The 20,154-nt window shown below is 46.7% G+C and overlaps 1 protein-coding gene across 1 annotated transcript in view; it reads left to right on the forward strand.

Moving 5' to 3' along the window:
* PDE3B (phosphodiesterase 3B) overlaps positions 1 to 17,139 on the forward strand; it is an 80,426-nt gene extending 63,287 nt beyond the window's left edge. The window contains exons 11-15 of the mRNA XM_073550740.1: positions 700 to 890; positions 1,792 to 1,995; positions 6,440 to 6,601; positions 6,861 to 7,122; positions 15,592 to 17,139. Coding sequence (XP_073406841.1) covers positions 700 to 890; positions 1,792 to 1,995; positions 6,440 to 6,601; positions 6,861 to 7,122; positions 15,592 to 15,821 — 1,049 coding nt within the window. The 3' untranslated portion in view covers positions 15,822 to 17,139. The remainder of the gene's footprint in view (positions 1 to 699; positions 891 to 1,791; positions 1,996 to 6,439; positions 6,602 to 6,860; positions 7,123 to 15,591) is intronic.
* The last annotated feature ends 3,015 nt before the right edge of the window (positions 17,140 to 20,154 follow it).

Consider the following 20,154-nt stretch of genomic DNA (forward strand, 5'->3'; position numbering starts at 1 on the left):
CACGGGGGGATTCCTCAGTCCCAAGAGTGGGGGGCCGCGGGCGTGACGGGTGACACGGGGATTCCTCAGTGCCACGAGCGGGGGGCCGCAGGCCTGACGGGTGACATGGGGGGGATTCCTCAGTGCCAAGAGCGGGGGGCCGCAGGCTGACACGGGGGGGGGATTCCTCAGTGACAAGAGCGGGACGCCACGGGCTAACACGGGAGATTCCTCAGTACCAGGAGCGGGGGGCCTTGGGCCTGACCGGTGACACGGGAGGATTCCTAAGTGCCAGGAGCGGGGGGCTGCGGGCTGACGGGTGACACGGGAGGATTCCTCAGTGCCAGGAGCGGGGGCCAGGCTAACACGGGGGATTCCTCAGTGCCAGGAGCCGGGGGGCCTTGGGCCTGACCGGTGACACGGGAGGATTCCTCAGTGCCAGGAGTGGGGGGCTGCGGGCTGACTGGTGACACGGGAGGATTCCTCAGTGTCAGGAGCGGGGGCCCGCAGGCTAACACGGGGGGGGGGGGATTCCTCAGTCCCAAGAGTGGGGGGCAGGGGGCGTGACGGGTGACATGGGGGGATTCCTCAGTGCCAAGAGCGGGGAGCCACGGGCTCACTATATAAGTGAGTAAAATAAATAATTAAGCCATCGGTATAAAGTACCGGACCGTCCCTTTAATTGTAGTGTTTTGGAGTCACGTCTTCTCCTCTCTCCAGAAGCGGACGGCAGCGGTGGTCGCACATACTTGTCCTCGAGGAGTTGTCAGGTGACAGATGACAGTTATGGCTGCCTGGCAGCGAACATCCCGGCACTGGAGCTGATGGCGCTGTACGTGGCGGCTGCTATGCACGACTATGACCACCCCGGACGCACAAATGCCTTTCTTGTGGCCACAAATGCACCACAGGTGAGTGCGGCATGCACGACTGCCCCCGCTCTGCTGGGAGTGGTGCGAGGGATTGGCTGCAGCACCCCGCGACCCTGTGATCATCCTGTGGGGTTAATTACCGCAGTTATTGCTTCTTCCACAATGGTGGCCGCTCCCTCCCCCGAGATGGAGGCGCAGGACGAGGATTCACCTGGCGAGTAACGTGATTACGGGGAAGCAGCTGAGCGCCGCCATAATCCTGTTATAATGATGGATGTGGCGCGGCCGCCCACAGAGACGGCGACTGGCTTCAGATCGACATGAAGGCGTCCAAATTGGTTTAGCAAAGAATTATTCTACTCCTGATTTATCAGAGGGAAGAGGCCGCGGAAAAGTCTGCGGAGAGCGAGGGCTGCGGTCAGAAAGCGGGGCGAGGGCTGCGGGCAGAAACAATAATATACGTCACGAGACGGCCACTCAGTGGGGGGCATCCGTCAGGGCTCCGCTTTCCGCAGCTGGAGCAGAGAGAATATGCTGTGTCATACCTACGTACAAGTCTGTGCAGCATGGAGAGGCAGTCTGCTGTACAGATCACACATCTTTGTAGCATACAGTCCAGTGTTCAGCAGATAATACAGGTCTGCTGTACAGTGGATTGTCTCTTCATGCTCCACGGCACTGTAAATACAGAATGGAGTGCAGTCTGGTGTATGGTAAAACACAAGTATATAGCAAATGGAGAGGCAGTTTATTGTACAGCAGACAATCCCGTGTGTGTACACAGGATGGAGGCAGTGTGCTGTATAGCAGGGATCTGACTTGTGAATTTGGTCACGTGGTTCATGTTCCGTGACCGTTGGCTTCCTGTGCGGCTGCGGTGTTGGTGCGCGATGGTGATGGCGGCACAGACGCCTGCACTGACTCCATGCTCTGCTTTCAGGCCGTGCTGTATAATGACAGATCGGTGTTGGAGAACCATCACGCAGCGGCCGCCTGGAACCTCTTCCTCTCGCGCCCAGATTACAACTTCCTGACATTCCTGGACCACGTGCAGTTCAAGCGGTTCCGCTTCCTGGTGATCGAGGCGATCCTCGCCACCGACCTCAAGAAACACTTCGACTTTCTGGCCGAGTTCAATGCCAAGGTCAGTACCGAGCTCCGGGCGCTGCCGGCGACTGCCGTTTTCTGCAACCCTCAGCGTTATGAAGACCTCTGCTTGTGGTCAGGGAATCTCCAAGACTTCTTACCTCACTATCACAGTGGTGCCACAGTGTATCGGTGTCATGAATCCTCTGTGAGCTGCACACCGCCGCCGCTCCGGATCTTTGTGCCAGAATGGAAACACGGTGCTTGCTCTGGGGTTGCCATGGTAACATCCACTATGTCCAGGATACCACCAGGGTGGGGGGCAGACAGTTCCCACCGCTGACACAAATTGTCAGAACAGTTATTCAGTTAACTGACAAGTGATGGACGAGGTCGCGGCTGCTCCCACTACTAGGCCGGTTATTGGGGAACTCACAGTGAGCATATGGTATATACACCTCCGATGCCAACACGTCGAATTTAAATATATATACACCCCGGTATGGTCGCTGCCACCAATCATAGAATGGTAGAGTTGGAAGGGACCTCCTGGGTCATCTGGTCCAACCCCCTGCTCAAAGCAGGATTCGCTAAATCATCCCAGTCAGATGTCTGTCCAGCCTCTGTGTGAAGACTTCCATTGAAGGAGAACTCACCACTTCTCGTGGCAGCCTGTTCCACTCATTGATCACTCTGTCAAAAAGTTTTTTCTAATATCTAATCTGTGTCTCCTCCCATTCAGTTTCATCCCATTGCTTCTAGTCTTTCCTTGTGCAAATGAGAATAAAGTTGATCCTTCTACAATGTGACAGCCCTTGAGATATTTGTAGACAGCTATTAAGTCTCCTCTCAGTCTTCTCTTCTGCAAGCTAAACATTCCCAAATCCTGCAACCTTTCCTCATAAGACAGGGTTTGCAGACCGGTCACCATTCTGGTTGCTCTTTTCTGAACTTGCTCCAGTTTGTTGATGTCTTTTTTAAAATGTGGTGCCCAAAACTGGACACAATATTCCAGATGAGGTCTGACCAAAGAGGAGTAGAGGGAAATAATGACTTCACGTGATCTAGACTGTATGCTTCTGTTAATACATCCTAGAATTGCATTTGCCTTTTTTGCTGCTGCATCACACTGTTGACTCATATTCAGTCTGTGATCTATTAGTATACCCAAGTCTTTTTCACATGTGCTGTCCATAGCCCTATTCCTCCCATTCTATATATGCTTTTTTCATTTTTATTGCCCAGATGTAGTACTTTACATTTTTCCCTGTTAAAAACCATTCTGTTAGTTGCTGCCCACTCCTCCAGTTTATTTATATCTTTTTGAATCCTCTCTCTCTCTTCTCTAGTATTAGCTATCCCTCCTAGCTTTGTGTCATCAGCAAATTTAATCAGTTTACCCTCAGTTCCTTCATCTAAATCGTTGATGAAGATGTTGAACAATACAGGGCCCAGGACAGAGCCCTGTGGTACCCCACTTGAGACATTCTTCCAACTGGATGTGCAGCCATTTACGACCACTCTTTGGGTCCGATCACTAAGCCAGTTATGAATCCACCTAACAGTTGCCTTGTCCATTCCATACTTAGTCATCTTTTCAATAAGGATTGTGTGAGATACTTTGTCAAATGCTTTGCTGAAGTCAAGATATACTATATCTACAGCATTCCCATATCTACAGATCTTTCCTGGTATAGAAGTTAGACTCACCGGCCTATAGTTGCCTGGGTCCACCTTCTTTCCCTTTTTAAAGATAGGAACAGCATTTGCTCTTCTCCAGTCTTCTGAGACTTCTCCTGTTCGCCAAGAATTTTCAAAGATTATGGAGAGGGGTTCAAAAATTTCTTCTGCCATCTCCTTCAGTACTCTGGGGTGTAATTCTTCTGGACCTGGAGACTTGAATTCATTTAGGTTAGCTAAGTGTTTCCTCATTATCTTTCTGTTTATAGATATCCTGGATTCTTCTATTCCCTTAATAGGACAGTGAAGAACAGTTGATGTTACATTTTCTTTCTGAGAGAAAACAGATGCAAAATAGGAATTTAAAAGTTCGACGTTCTCAACAACCTGTCTTATGATTTCATAATTTTCATCCTGTAAAAATCCTATAGCATCTATGGCTTTTCTTTTTCTTTTGACATATCCCCCAAATCCTTTTTTATTGCTTTTGATGTCTCTTACAAGACTTAATTCATTGTCAGCTTTAGCTAATCTGATTCGTCCCATGCAGGTTCTGCAGACAGCATTATATTCTTCTTTATGTATGTCTTCCTCTTTCCATTTGATAAACACATGCTAAAAAGGAGAAAGAAATGTTTAAGTTCTGTGTTCATTTATCCTGGTTTCCTTAAATGCTTCCTATTCTTCCCTCTTTTTGGAATTGTTAACGATTCTGCTTTGAGAAACTCATTTTTCAAGATTTCCCATCCTTCCTGGACATTTTTGTCGTTTATACCACCCGATTGTACGCCCGTTACAGGTAGTTTATGGCTTCAGGGTGCGGTTTACAGAACAAGAGGAATAAAGCTATAAATTGTTAGATACTTAAGCCGGAGAGGTAGTCAGTGTGTATAAAAATATGCAAAGATGATAGAAAATGGGAACAAAACAATACGATATATACAATTACATGGGATAAAAGGGATAACAAATGAGAAAATACTAAACCTGATGTCGCAGGGTTGGCTGTTCCTTACGAAGGGAAGCTCTTCTTTTTTGGCGGTAACAGTGCAGAACCACGGTGCGCTGTGTGACATTGTTCGTTATTTGCTTTTCTTAACACCAGTCACGCCCGCACATCTCCCCTCCCGTGACTCATAACCGGGCTGATTATAGATGTGGCTTGTTCTTTTTAGGAAATTATGGGGTCCCCAACTTCCATATCATCTTCGTCCCTGGAGGTCTGAGGCGGGAGATAATAGGAAACATAAAATTAATAAGATTTATCTATCCATAGATGGAAAATATTGCATGGATAGCATCATCCATCTTACAGATATTAACCTCTTTGCGACATGCTCCTTATTAGTACGGCGCATGTTGCATCTCCCCCTTTGAAATGGGCTTCGACGGTGAGCCCACCTCACAGCCGGGAATATGTGAGCTATTTTCAACAGCTGACATGTACCCGCAATAGCTGCAGGTGGGATTGCGATCCGCCCGCCGCTATTAACTAGGTAAATGCTGCTGTCACTCTGACAGCGACATTTAACAAGTGCTGTCAGGAAAGAAATACGCACACTGCTGACCCCCGTCATGTGATCGGGGGTCATCGGTGCGTCTGCATAACAACCAGCGGTCTCCTTGAGACCTCTATGGTTGTTGATTCCGGATTGCTATGAGCGCCACCCGGTGGTCTGCGCTCATTGCAATGCAGTAATTCAGATAGATAGAGGCGATCGTGCTATGGCAGCTTCTAGTGTCCTATGGAGGCTATTAAAGCATGACAAAAGTATTAAAAAAAAAGATTTTTAAAAAATATTTAAAAAATTCAAATCACTCCCTTTTCGCCCTATTCAAAATAAAACAATAAAAAAAAATCACACATACACATGCCACATTCAGAATCGCCCAATCTATCAATAAAAACAAATCAAAACGCCAGAATTACGTTTTTTTTGGTCGCCTCAACATTGGGTTAAAATGCAATAACAGGCGATCAAAAGAACATATCTATAAAAAAGTGATATTGTTAAAAATGTCATCTCTGCACGCAAAAAATAAGTTCTCGCCCAACCCCAGATCCCGAAAAATGGAGTCTCAACAGGGATCGGAAAATGGCACTTATTTTTTTTTTTCTTCACTGCACTTGGAAATTTTTTCCCGTTTTTGAGTACACGACATGGTAAAACCAATGATGTCATTCAAAAGTGCAACTCGTCCTGCAAAAAAACAAGCCCACACATGGCCATATTGACGGAAAAATAAAAAAGTTATGGCTCTGGGAAGAAGGGGAGCGGAAAACAGAAATGCAAAAACGAAAATGGGCTCCGGCGCGAAGGGGTTAATTTGGAGGTGCTGCTGCACCCGTCCAGTGACATAAGACAATGCGTTAAATTCGCCACGACTCCGAGAATGTGTCGCTCATATTTGTCATGTCTATGCTGTTCATAAAAATCTCAATATTCATCACTTTCCGGACAGAGCAGCGTACAGTAGTTTGCCTGCCAGTCCCTACCCCACTCTTCTGAAAGGTGTCTGATCTATCGATCTAGCCGATGGGGAGTGAGCGTCTCCCCCGCAGTTCAGGGTTACCTGGAGGTCCTGGAGCTAAATGTTGCCTCTTGTGAATGAGAACTTTATAGATATTACGATTCCATCTATAACACACTGTATTTATTTTCTCCTGTCTGTACATTTACGATCACGTGACCTTTGCATGTGCCGGGGTCACACGATGGGAAGTGCTCTTCAGAAAAGAAATGTTGCCATGGCAGCCCCAGAGGAAGCACGACGTTTCCTGGTCACCGTGTAACGTGATGATCGGTTTCCTCTTCCGGCAGGTGAACGATGTCACCAGTAACGGCATCGACTGGAGCAATGAGAATGACCGGCTCCTCGTGTGCCAAGTGTGCATCAAACTGGCGGACATCAATGGCCCGGCCAAGACCCGCGAGCTGCACCTGAAGTGGACGGAAGGCATCGTCAACGAGTTCTACGAGCAGGTAGAAGCGTGGCCCCTAAGTGTGGTCTCTGTGTTTCCCCCGGTCTCTAGGGGCCACACCTCGAGCAGCAGTGTATCCAAAGTGTGGCCCCTGAATGCATCGATATCACTGAGCTGTGACCCCGGCATGTACTGTGGCCTCCGAGGCTTTGGCCCTAAATGCACCGTGGCCATGCGTGGTCATTCCTTACCTCTTAGTATTCTGAAGCGCCGGTTCCTCGGTGCTGCGGCTTATTGGCTGATTATGGCCTCTGTTCCAGGGTGATGAGGAAGCAAGTCTGGGGTTACCAGTCAGCCCCTTCATGGACCGCGAGTCCCCCCAGCTGGCCAAGCTCCAAGAATCCTTCATCACACACATTGTGGGGCCCCTGTGTAACTCCTACGACGCTGCTGGTCTGCTCCCCGGGAAGTGGCTAGACGAGGAAGAGGAGGCCATAGAAAGTGATGAGGACGATGAGGAGGAGGAGGAAGAGGGCGACGACCTGGACTCAGAAGATGAAGAAGTCAATGAGATTGGTCGCAGTAAGTGTAAGGGGAATCTCTGACCCCCACGGCATTATACCGAACACTGAGCGCAGCTCTGAAGTATAATACAGGATGTAACTCAGGATCAGTAATGTAATGTATGTACGCAGTGACTGCACCAGCAGAATAGTGAGTGCAGCTCTGGAGTATAATACAGGATGTAACTCAGGATCAGTAATGTAATGTATGTACACAGTGACTGCACCAGCAGAATAGTGAGTGCAGCTCTGGGGTATAATAGAGAAGGTAACTCAGGATCAGTAATGTATGTGCACAGTGACTGCAACAGCAGAATAGTGAGTGCAGCTCTGGAGTGTAATACATTACATTACTGATCCTGAGTTTCCTCCTATATTATACTCCAGAGCTGCACTCACTATTCTGCTGGTGCAGTCACTGTGTACATACATCACATTACTAATCCTGAGTTACATCCTGTATTATACTCCAGAGCTGCACTCACTATTCTGCTGGTGCAGTCACTGTGTACATACATTACATTACTGATCCTGAGTTACATCCTGTATTATACTCCAGAGCTGCACTCACTATTCTGCTGGTGCAGTCACTGTGTACATACATTACATTGCTGATCCTGAGTTACCTCCTGTATTATACCCCAGAGCTGCACTCACTATTCTGCTGGTGCAGTCACTGTGTACATAGATTGCATTACTGATCCTGAGTTACATCCTGTATTATACTCCAGAGCTGCACTCACTATTCTGCTGGTGCAGTCACTGTGTACATACATTACATTACTATCCTGAGTTACATACTGTATTATACTCCAGAGCTGCGCTCACTATTCTGCTGGTGCAGTCACTGTGTACATACATTACATTACTGATCCTGAGTTACCTCCTGTATTATACCCCAGAGCTGCACTCACTATTCCGCTGGTGCAGTCACTGTGTACATACATTACATTACTGATCCTGAGTTACATCCTGTATTATACTCCAGAGCTGCACTCACTATTCTGCTGGTGCAGTCACTGTGTACATACATTACATTACTGATCCTGAGTTACATCCTGTATTATACTCCAGAGCTGCACTCACTATTCTGCTGGTGCAGTCACTGTGTACATACATTACTGATCCTGAGTTGCATCCTGTATTATACTCCTGAGCTGCACTCACTATTCTGCTGGTGCAGTCACTGTGTACATATATTACATTACTGATCCAGAGTTACCTCCTGTATTATACTCCTGAGCTGTACTCACTATTCTGCTGGTGCAGTCACTGTGTACATACATTACATTGCTGATCCTGAGTTACCTCCTGTATTATACCCCAGAGCTGCACTCACTATTCTGCTGGTGCAGTCACTGTGTACATACATTGCATTACTGATCCTGAGTTACATCCTGTATTATACTCCTGAGCTGCACTCACTATTCTGCTGGTGCAGTCACTGTGTACATACATTACACTGCTGATCCTGAGTTACCTCCTGTATTATACCCCAGAGCTGCACTCACTATTCTGCTTGTGCAGTCACTGTGAACATACATTACATTACTGATCCTGAGTTACCTCCTGTATTATACCCCAGAGCTGCACTCACTATTCTGCTGGTGCAGTCACTGTGTACATACATTACATTACTGATCCTGAGTTACCTCCTGTATTATACTCCAGAGCTGCACTCACTATTCTGCTGGTGCAGTCACTGTGTACATACATTACTGATCCTGAGTTACATCCTGTATTATACCCCAGAGCTGCACTCACTATTCTGCTGGTGCAGTCACTGTGTACATACATTACATTACTGATCCTGAGTTACATCCTGCATTATACTCCAGAGCTGCACTCACTATTCTGCTGGTGCAGTCACTGTGTACATACATTACTGATCCTGAGTTGCATCCTGTATTATACTCCTGAGCTGCACTCACTATTCTGCTGGTGCAGTCACTGTGTACATATATTACATTACTGATCCAGAGTTACCTCCTGTATTATACTCCTGAGCTGCACTCACTATTCTGCTGGTGCAGTCACTGTGTATATACATTACATTGCTGATCCTGAGTTACCTCCTGTATTATACCCCAGAGCTGCACTCACTATTCTGCTGGTGCAGTCACTGTGTACATACATTGCATTACTGATCCTGAGTTACATCCTGTATTATACTCCTGAGCTGCACTCACTATTCTGCTGGTGCAGTCACTGTGTACATACATTACACTGCTGATCCTGAGTTACCTCCTGTATTATACCCCAGAGCTGCACTCACTATTCTGCTGGTGCAGTCACTGTGTACATACATTACATTACTGATCCTGAGTTACCTCCTGTATTATACCCCAGAGCTGCACTCACTATTCTGCTGGTGCAGTCACTGTGTACATACATTACTGATCCTGAGTTACATCCTGTATTATACCCCAGAGCTGCACTCACTATTCTGCTGGTGCAGTCACTGTGTACATACATTACTGATCCTGAGTTACATCCTGCATTATACTCCAGAGCTGCACTCACTATTCTGCTGGTGCAGTCACTGTGTACATACATTACTGATCCTGAGTTACATCCTGTATTATACTCCAGAGCTGCACTCACTATTCTGCTGGTGCAGTCACTGTGTACATACATTACTGATCCTGAGTTACATCCTGCATTATACTCCAGAGCTGCACTCACTATTCTGCTGGTGCAGTCACTGTGTACATACATTACATTAGTGATCCTGAGTTACATCCTGTATTATACTCCAGAGCTGCACTCACTATTCTGCTGGTGCAGTCACTGTGTACATACATTACATTACTGATCCTGAGTTACCTCCTGTATTATACCCCAGAGCTGCACTCACTATTCTGCTGGTGCAGTCACTGTGTACATACATTACTGATCCTGAGTTACATCCTGTATTATACCCCAGAGCTGCACTCACTATTCTGCTGGTGCAGTCACTGTGTACATACATTACTGATCCTGAGTTACATCCTGCATTATACTCCAGAGCTGCACTCACTATTCTGCTGGTGCAGTCACTGTGTACATACATTACTGATACTGAGTTACATCCTGCATTATACTCCAGAGCTGCACTCACTATTCTGCTGGTGCAGTCACTGTGTACATACATTACATTACTGATCCTGAGTTACATCCTGTATTATACTCCAGAGCTGCACTCACTATTCTGCTGGTGCAGTCACTGTGTACATACATTACTGATCCTGAGTTACATCCTGTATTATACTCCAGAGCTGCACTCACTATTCTGCTGGTGCAGTCACTGTGTACATACATTACTGATCCTGAGTTACATCCTGTATTATACTCCAGAGCTGCACTCACTATTCTGCTGGTGCAGTCACTGTGTACATACATTACTGATCCTGAGTTACATCCTGTATTATACTCCAGAGCTGCACTCACTATTCTGCTGGTGCAGTCACTGTGTACATACATTACTGATCCTGAGTTACATCCTGCATTATACTCCAGAGCTGCACTCACTATTCTGCTGGTGCAGTCACTGTGTACATACATTACATTACTGATCCTGAGTTACATCCTGTATTATACTCCAGAGCTGCACTCACTATTCTGCTGGTGCAGTCACTGTGTACATACATTACATTACTGATCCTGAGTTACCTCCTGTATTATACCCCAGAGCTGCACTCACTATTCTGCTGGTGCAGTCACTGTGTACATACATTACTGATCCTGAGTTACATCCTGTATTATACCCCAGAGCTGCACTCACTATTCTGCTGGTGCAGTCACTGTGTACATACATTACTGATCCTGAGTTACATCCTGCATTATACTCCAGAGCTGCACTCACTATTCTGCTGGTGCAGTCACTGTGTACATACATTACTGATACTGAGTTACATCCTGCATTATACTCCAGAGCTGCACTCACTATTCTGCTGGTGCAGTCACTGTGTACATACATTACATTACTGATCCTGAGTTACATCCTGTATTATACTCCAGAGCTGCACTCACTATTCTGCTGGTGCAGTCACTGTGTACATACATTACATTACTGATCCTGAGTTACATCCTGTATTATACCCCAGAGCTGCACTCACTATTCTGCTGGTGCAGTCACTGTGTACATACATTACTGATCCTGAGTTACATCCTGCATTATACTCCAGAGCTGCACTCACTATTCTGCTGGTGCAGTCACTGTGTACATACATTACTGATCCTGAGTTACATCCTGTATTATACTCCAGAGCTGCACTCACTATTCTGCTGGTGCAGTCACTGTGTACATACATTACTGATCCTGAGTTACATCCTGCATTATACTCCAGAGCTGCACTCACTATTCTGCTGGTGCAGTTACTGTGTACATACAGTGCCTACAAGTAGTATTCAACCCCCTGCAGATTTAGCAGGTTTGATAAGATGCAAATAAGTTAGAGCCTTCAAACTTCACACAAGAGCAGGATTTATTAACAGATGCATAAATCTTACAAACCAAAAAGTTATGTTGCTCAGTTAAATTTGAATAAATTTTAAACATACAAGTGTGGGTCAATTATTATTCAACCCCTAGGTTTAATATTTTGTGGAATAACCCTTGTTTGCAATTACAGCTAATAATCGTCTTTTATAAGACCTGATCAGGCCGGCACAGGTCTCTGGAGTTATCTTGGCCCACTCCTCCATGCAGATCTTCTCCAAGTTATCTAGGTTCTTTGGGTGTCTCATGTGGACTTTAATCTTGAGCTCCTTCCACAAGTTTTCAATTGGGTTAAGGTCAGGAGACTGACTAGGCCACTCCAACACCTTGATTTTTTGCCTCTTGAACCAGGCCTTGGTTTTCTTGGCTGTGTGCTTTGGGTCGTTGTCTTGTTGGAAGATGAAATGACGACCCATCTTAAGATCCTTGATGGAGGAGCGGAGGTTCTTGGCCAAAATCTCCAGGTAGGCCGTGCTATCCATCTTCCCATGGATGCGGACCAGATGGCCAGGCCCCTTGGCTGAGAAACAGCCCCACAGCATGATGCTGCCACCACCATGCTTGACTGTAGGGATGGTATTCTTGGGGTCGTATGCAGTGCCATCCAGTCTACAAACGTCACATGTGTGGTTGGCACCAAAGATCTCGATCTTGGTCTCATCAGACCAGAGAACCTTGAACCAGTCTGTCTCAGAGTCCTCCAAGTGATCATGAGCAAACTGTAGACGAGCCTTGACATGACGCTTTGAAAGTAAAGGTACCTTACAGGCTCGTCTGGAACGGAGACCATTGTGGTGGAGTACGTTACTTATGGTATTGGCTGAAACCAATGTCCCCACTGCCATGAGATCTTCCCGGAGCTCCTTCCTTGTTGTCCTTGGGTTAGCCTTGACTCTTCGGACAAGCCTGGCCTCGGCACGGGAGGAAACTTTCAAAGGCTGTCCAGGCAGTGGAAGGCTAACAGTAGTTCCATAAGCCTTCCACTTCCGGATGATGCTCCCAACAGTGGAGACAGGTAGGCCCAACTCCTTGGAAAGGGTTTTGTACCCCTTGCCAGCATTATGACCCTCCACGATCTTGTCTCTGATGGCCTTGGAATGCTCCTTTGTCTTTCCCATGTTGACCATGTATGAGTGCTGTTCACAAGTTTGGGGAGGGTCTTAAATAGTCAGAAAAGGCTGGAAAAAGAGATAATTAATCCAAACATGTGAAGCTCATTGTTCTTTGTGCCTGAAATACTTCTTAATACTTTAGGGGAACAAAACAGAATTCTGGTGGTTTGAGGGGTTGAATAATAAATGACCCTCTGAATAAACTTTTCACAATTTACAAAAAAATTAAACAAAGAAATAACATTCTTTTTTGCTGCAGTGCATTTCACACTTCCAGGCTGATCTACAGTCCAAATGTCACAATGCCAAGTTAATTCCGAATGTGTAAACCTGCTAAATCTGCAGGGGGTTGAATACTACTTGTAGGCACTGTACATTACATTACTGATCCTGAGTTACATCCTGTATTATACTCCAGAGCTGCACTCACTATTCTGCTGGTGCAGTCACTGTGTACATACATTACTGATCCTGAGTTACATCCTGCATTATACTCCAGAGCTGCACTCACTATTCTGCTGGTGCAGTCACTGTGTACATACATTACTGATCCTGAGTTACAGCCTGTATTATACTCCAGAGCTGCACTCACTATTCTGCTGGTGCAGTCACTGTGTACATACATTACTGATCCTGAGTTACATCCTGTATTATACTCCAGAGCTGCACTCACTATTCTGCTGGTGCAGTCACTGTGTACATACATTACATTACTGATCCTGAGTTACATCCTGTATTATACCCCAGAGCTGCACTCACTATTCTGCTGGTGCAGTCACTGTGTACATACATTACATTACTGATCCTGAGTCACATCCTGTATTATACTCCAGAGCTGCACTCACTATTCTGCTGGTGCAGTCACTGTGTACATACATTACATTACTGATCCTGAGTTACATCCTGTATTATACTCCAGAGCTGCACTCACTATTCTGCTGGTGCAGTCACTGTGTACATACATTACTGATCCTGAGTTACATCCTGCATTATACTCCAGAGCTGCACTCACTATTCTGCTGGTGCAGTCACTGTGTACATACATTACTGATCCTGAGTTACATCCTGTATTATACTCCAGAGCTGCACTCACTATTCTGCTGGTGCAGTCACTGTGTACATACATTACTGATCCTGAGTTACATCCTGTATTATACTCCAGAGCTGCACTCACTATTCTGCTGGTGCAGTCACTGTGTACATACATTACATTACTGATCCTGAGTTACATCCTGTATTATACCCCAGAGCTGCACTCACTATTCTGCTGGTGCAGTCACTGTGTACATACATTACATTACTGATCCTGAGTCACATCCTGTATTATACTCCAGAGCTGCACTCACTATTCTGCTGGTGCAGTCACTGTGTACATACATTACATTACTGATCCTGAGTTACATCCTGTATTATACTCCAGAGCTGCACTCACTATTCTGCTGGTGCAGTCACTGTGTACATATATTACTGATCCTGAGTTACATCCTGTATTATACTCCAGAGCTGCACTCACTATTCTGCTGGTGCAGTCACTGTGTACATATATTACTGATCCTGAGTTACATCCTGTATTATACTCCAGAGCTGCACTCACTATTCTGCTGGGGCAGTCACTGTGTACATACATTACATTACTGATCCTGAGTTACATCCTGTATTATACTCCAGAGCTGCACTCACTATTCTGCTGGTGCAGTCACTGTGTACATATATTACTGATCCTGAGTTACATCCTGTATTATACTCCAGAGCTGCACTCACTATTCTGCTGGTGCAGTCACTGTGTACATACATTACATTACTGATCCTGAGTTACATCCTGTATTATACTCCAGAGTTGCACTCACTATTCTGCTGGTGCAGTCACTGTGTACATACATTACATTACTGATCCTGAGTTACATCCTGTATTATACTCCAGAGCTGCACTCACTATTCTGCTGGTGCAGTCACTGTGTACATACATTACATTACTGATCCTGAGTTACATCCTGTATTATACTCCAGAGCTGCACTCACTATTCTGCTGGTGCAGTCCCTGTGTACATACATTACATTACTGATCCCGAGTTACATCCTGTATTATACTCCAGAGCTGCACTCACTATTCTGCTGGTGCAGTCACTGTGTACATACATTACATTACTGATCCCGAGTTACATCCTGTATTATACTCCAGAGCTGCACTCACTATTCTGCTGGTGCAGTCACTGTGTACATACATTACATTACTGATCCTGAGTTACATCCTGTATTATACTCCAGAGCTGCACTCACTATTCTGCTGGTGCAGTCACTGTGTACATACATTACATTACTGATCCTGAGTTACATCCTGTATTATACTCCAGAGCTGCACTCACTATTCTGCTGGTGCAGTCACTGTGTACATACATTACATTACTGATCCTGAGTTACATCCTGTATTATACACCAGAGCTGCACTCACTATTCTGCTGGTGCAGTCACTGTGTACATACATTACATTACTGATCCTGAGTCACATCCTGTATTATACTCCAGAGCTGCACTCACTATTCTGCTGGTGCAGTCACTGTGTACAGACATTACTGATCCTGAGTTACATCCTGTATTATACACCACAGCTGCACTCACTATTCTGCTGGTGCAGTCACTGTGTACAGACATTACTGATCCTGAGTTACCTCCTGTATTATACCCCAGAGCTGCACTCACTATTCTGCTGGTGCAGTCACTGTGTACATACATTACATTACTGATCCTGAGTCACATCCTGTATTATACTCCAGAGCTGCACCAATATACCGTAGTGTCACAGGTTTCCTGCACTGTAGAGAAGCAGTTTTCCTGTCGCTTTCTCGCGATATTAACCCTTTCTCCTGGTTGATCATGGTATAATATTCTCTCATTTCAGAACCCAAACGGAGGAAAGGGCGGCGGCGGATGTTCAGCGCCATCATTCATCACTTGCGAGAGAACCACAAGGCGTGGAAGAAGATCATCGAGGAAGAGGAGAAAGCCAAACCGGACGGCAGTAAATTGCAGCAGAGCGACGGCTCCTCCATGTCTCCTTCAGACGAGATCCAGGTGATTGAGGAGGCGGACGAGGAAGAGGAGCGGATGTTTGCGGAGGAGACGTGCTGACCCTCTTCATATACTGTAACGATGTAGACAGGCCTGATTACTGTGAGGCCCCCCGGCTCGCCGGCGCCCCCACTCTATGCACTTTCACCATGGACGATAATTCTTGTACAACTTGATACAAAGTGTCTTGTGCCCTGATTGGTCGGGATCCCTCCCGATGCTGCCTGACGCTCCCTGACGGTACAATCATAAACCATGACGTTTCTTACCAAAGCTGCCGCCACTCGCTGGGTTTTTTGTTTGGTTTTCTTGAGACCGGAGTGTGGACGACGCTCCCCATCCCTGGCGCCTCTGCCGACGGTTTCTCCGCCCATCCCTGGCGCCTCTGCCGACGGTTTCTCCGCCCATCCCTGGCGCCTCTGCCGACGGTTTCTCCGCCCATCCCTGGCGCCTCTGCCGACGGTTTCTCCGCCCATCCCTGGCGCCTCTGCCGACGGTTTCTCCGCCCATCCCTGGCGCCTCTGCCGACGGTTTCTCCGTCCATCCCTGGCGCCTCTGCCGACGGTTTCTCCTCCCATCCCTGGCGCCTCTGCCGACGGTTTCTCCGCCTATCCCTGGCGCCTCTGCCGACGGTTTCTCCGCCCATCCCTGGCGCCTCTGCCGACGGTTTCTCCGCCCATCCCTGGCGCCTCTGCCGACGGTTTCTCCGCCCATCCCTGGCGCCTCTGCCGACGGTTTCTCCGCCCATCCCTGGCGCCTCTGCCGACTGTTTCTCCGCCCATCCCTGGCGCCTCTGCCGACGGTTTCTCATTATTCTGACCTGTGCCTGTGACAGATGTAGACCTGCGCCGAGGACCGGGCCGGATTTTATGGATCGGTTCTTGTAACCTGCGTGGCTCCTCCTGTCCTAAAGACTGAAAGCAGAACATTATTTTTTTGGAAGATTCTGGGCGCGTCGTTTTCTGATGCCTTTTATCTGTATAATATTTTGCTTGTGTTTTTCACATTTTATTATTTTCCCCATCGTTCAAGCGGCAGGTTTTTTTGTTTTTTTTTTTTCTGTTCCTTTTTGAGGTTCTGTGGTAGATCCTGAAAAAAAGCTAAAAAAAAAAAAAATTCAGGAAAAAACAAAGTTTAACTAATTTCCATAATGAAGGGATTTTATTTTTTTTATTTAGGCGATGATATATATTATATATATTTTTCCACTCTCTTTCTCAGGATTTTTAGGTATTTAGTGTCGTTTGTAACACCTGAAAAAGAAACATTGAAAGGCAAAAATCCGCCAATGTATGTAACTGTTGGCGCTGTCTGTACATAAGCACATTACGCATCACTTTATAAATATATGTGTAGATATAATCGCCCACTGGCTGCACCGCCGCCTGCGCGCCTCATTTACTGCCGCTCCTGTGCATTGCGCCATGTCTGCGGTCACGGAACGTTCCTCTTCAGAATGAAAAACAAACCACCATTCCCCTCTCCCCAACCTCGTGTCGCCCGCCCTGGAGTGTCTGCCCCCCTCTCCCCAACCTCGTGTCACCCGCCCTGGAGTGTCTGCCCCCCTCTCCCCAACCTCGTGTCGCCCGCCCTGGAGTGTCTGCCCCCCTCTCCCCAACCTCGTGTCGCCCGCCCTGGAGTGTCTGCCCCCCTCTCCCCAACCTCGTGTCGCCCGCCCTGGAGTGTCTGCCCCCCTCTCCCCAACCTCGTGTCGCCCGCCCTGGAGTGTCTGCCCCCCTCTCCCCAACCTCGTGTCGCCCGCCTTGGAGTGTCTGCCCCCCTCTCCCCACCCTCGTGTCGCCCGCCCTGGAGTCTCTGCCTCGTGTTGCCCGCTCGCGATTCTGTTCTGGAACGTGACTCTTCTCCAGGCGTAAGATGGTAAACCATTTCCATTGGTTTCCTTTCCCGGTGACGGGGATGCGCCATAGACGACTGCGGGATGTGGCAGTCTGGCTCCAGTGGATGGGTCCTCCAACAGCCCACCTGGCGCCTGAGTGTAGAGGTCTTGGGGTCTCTCCTTCCAGCCAATCACACCATAGGAGCAGCTGAAGATCTGACATTTGTGGAATGTCATGAGCATCTAAATGTAAGGTTATTGCAAAAAAAAAGGGGGGGGGACAAAGCGCAATAGGGTCTTACCCACGTTACAGAGGACGGTGTATCTTGAAATCTGCTCACCTGGTTAGGATGAGATAACGGCGTGTAGGGAGCGGCCGCTGCGGATCCACAGGTCTTCAGTGACCAGAAGAAATGAAAAATATTCAGGATTGAGAGTCCTCAGTAGTTGATACCTTTTAATGGCGAACTGAAAAGATGGTGACACATTGCAGCTTTCGAGATTACTCAGGTCTCTTCATCAGGCAAAGACTAATACAAAATCTGAAGTCACATATTTATGCACAATACAGCCTAGAAAAAATGCAATAGATAAGACAAGTGACGTGAAGCAGAACTATCAATATGGGAGAGGGAGAAACATAAATATAAACATTGGACCAGTTCATAGATAAGGAGTCTGGATGTTTTATGGTCCTCTGATTGGGGTCTAGTTCTGTGTTGCCCCGCAAGGTTTTAAAAGGAAATTCCTTAATTGATGTAAAAAGACATAAATCCATGCGACACATTCATTCCAGCACTGAGAGTGTCAAAGGTCGTCATAAATTTGTACTCCCAAACTCGTCTCTCTCTCTGAGATGTGAAGATGTACTGAGATGTACTGGTATTGAAAGGTAACTTCACATCTCAGAGAGAGAGACGAGTTTGGGAGTACAAATTTATGACGACCTTTGACACTCTCAGTGCTGGAATGAATGTGTCGCATGGATTTATGTCTTTTTACATCAATTAAGGAATTTCCTTTTAAAACCTTGCGGGGCAACACAGAACTAGACCCCAATCAGAGGACCATAAAACATCCAGACTCCTTATCTATGAACTGGTCCAATGTTTATATTTATGTTTCTCCCTCTCCCATATTGATAGTTCTGCTTCACGTCACTTGTCTTATCTATTGCATTTTTTCTGTGCTGTGTTGGTTATAAATATGTGACTCTTCAGATTTTGTATTAGTCTTTGCCTGATGAAGAGACCTGAGTAATCTCGAAAGCTGCAATGTGTCACCATCTTTTCAGTTAGCCATTAAAAGGTATCAACTACTGAGGACTCTCAATCCTGAATATTTTTCTATCCACTGGCTAACACGGTACAGAGACCTACATCTTTCCTGTATCAGAAGAAATGATGAATCCAAAGGGGATTCGTAGCTATATTCCGCGCTGCCGCTGAGACAAATTCCAGGAGAACGCTGGATGATTGCAGTGGTTTTATTCTACGCGTTTCAGGGGTCTCATGCCCCCTTCATCAGGAAATACCACAGAATACATCCAGGCATCACAGACATAAGTAGGTTTGGAAGGACGCTGGATTTCAAAAAACTGAGGCCAACAAGTCAGATGGTGCAGGGTCAAAGTTCAATGACATCACATGGTTAACAGTTCACCTAGGATATAGTACAGACGTATGCGTAGTTTAGAAGATTTTTTTGATTATCTCCTCTTTTGGAAATATAAATTTAATCAAAAAAATCTTCTAAACTACGCATACGTCTGTACTATATCCTAGGTGAACTGTTAACCATGTGATGTCATTGAACTTTGACCCTGCACCATCTGACTTGTTGGCCTCAGTTTTTTGAAATCCAGCGTCCTTCCAAACCTACTTATGTCTGTGATGCCTGGATGTATTCTGTGGTATTTCCTGATGAAGGGGGCATGAGACCCCTGAAACGCGTAGAATAAAACCACTGCAATCATCCAGCGTTCTCCTGGAATTTGTCTAAAGCAGCAGCGCGGAATATAGCTACGAACTCCCTTTGGATTTAAATGTAAGGTTGGAATATCCCTTTAAGGCATTTCCTGTATATCAAACCTGGTGACTTACCCTGGCCTGGCTGCAATCAGATCCCCCCCCCACCCGCAGCACGCCTGTCATCACAATGCGGGGTGTGGATAGCCTGACTGTGATTTTGGTCGCCCATCCGTCCGCTGGGTCCGTGCACTCAAGCCCCGTCCACAATAATGCGGCACCACTGTACTGCTCTAGGCCCAGCAGAGGGCAGCAGCACATTGCTGTCGGTGCAGCTCTGGGTGGGACTGGAGAGCGCTGCCCTGGGCTGATCCTGACCGATGGCCGTTCGGAGTCATCACAAGTTCTGGATTTTGTTGCTTTACGAGGCCTGATTGCAGGTTGTTAATGGGATGAGAGCTGAGGAGTTGTCAGAGGCTGGAGAATAAGGTGCAGCCAGAGATTCAGAGGTCGCTGAACCTGCACAAAACGCGTCCCTATGCAATCCTATGGGATTCTGCAGTTGCTGTGTCATTGCTGCGGAATCATA

The sequence above is a fragment of the Dendrobates tinctorius genome, unplaced genomic scaffold (assembly GCF_039654945.1).
Source record: "Dendrobates tinctorius isolate UK_male_01 unplaced genomic scaffold, ASM3965494v1 ptg000168l, whole genome shotgun sequence".
NCBI classification, from domain to species: domain Eukaryota; kingdom Metazoa; phylum Chordata; class Amphibia; order Anura; family Dendrobatidae; genus Dendrobates; species Dendrobates tinctorius.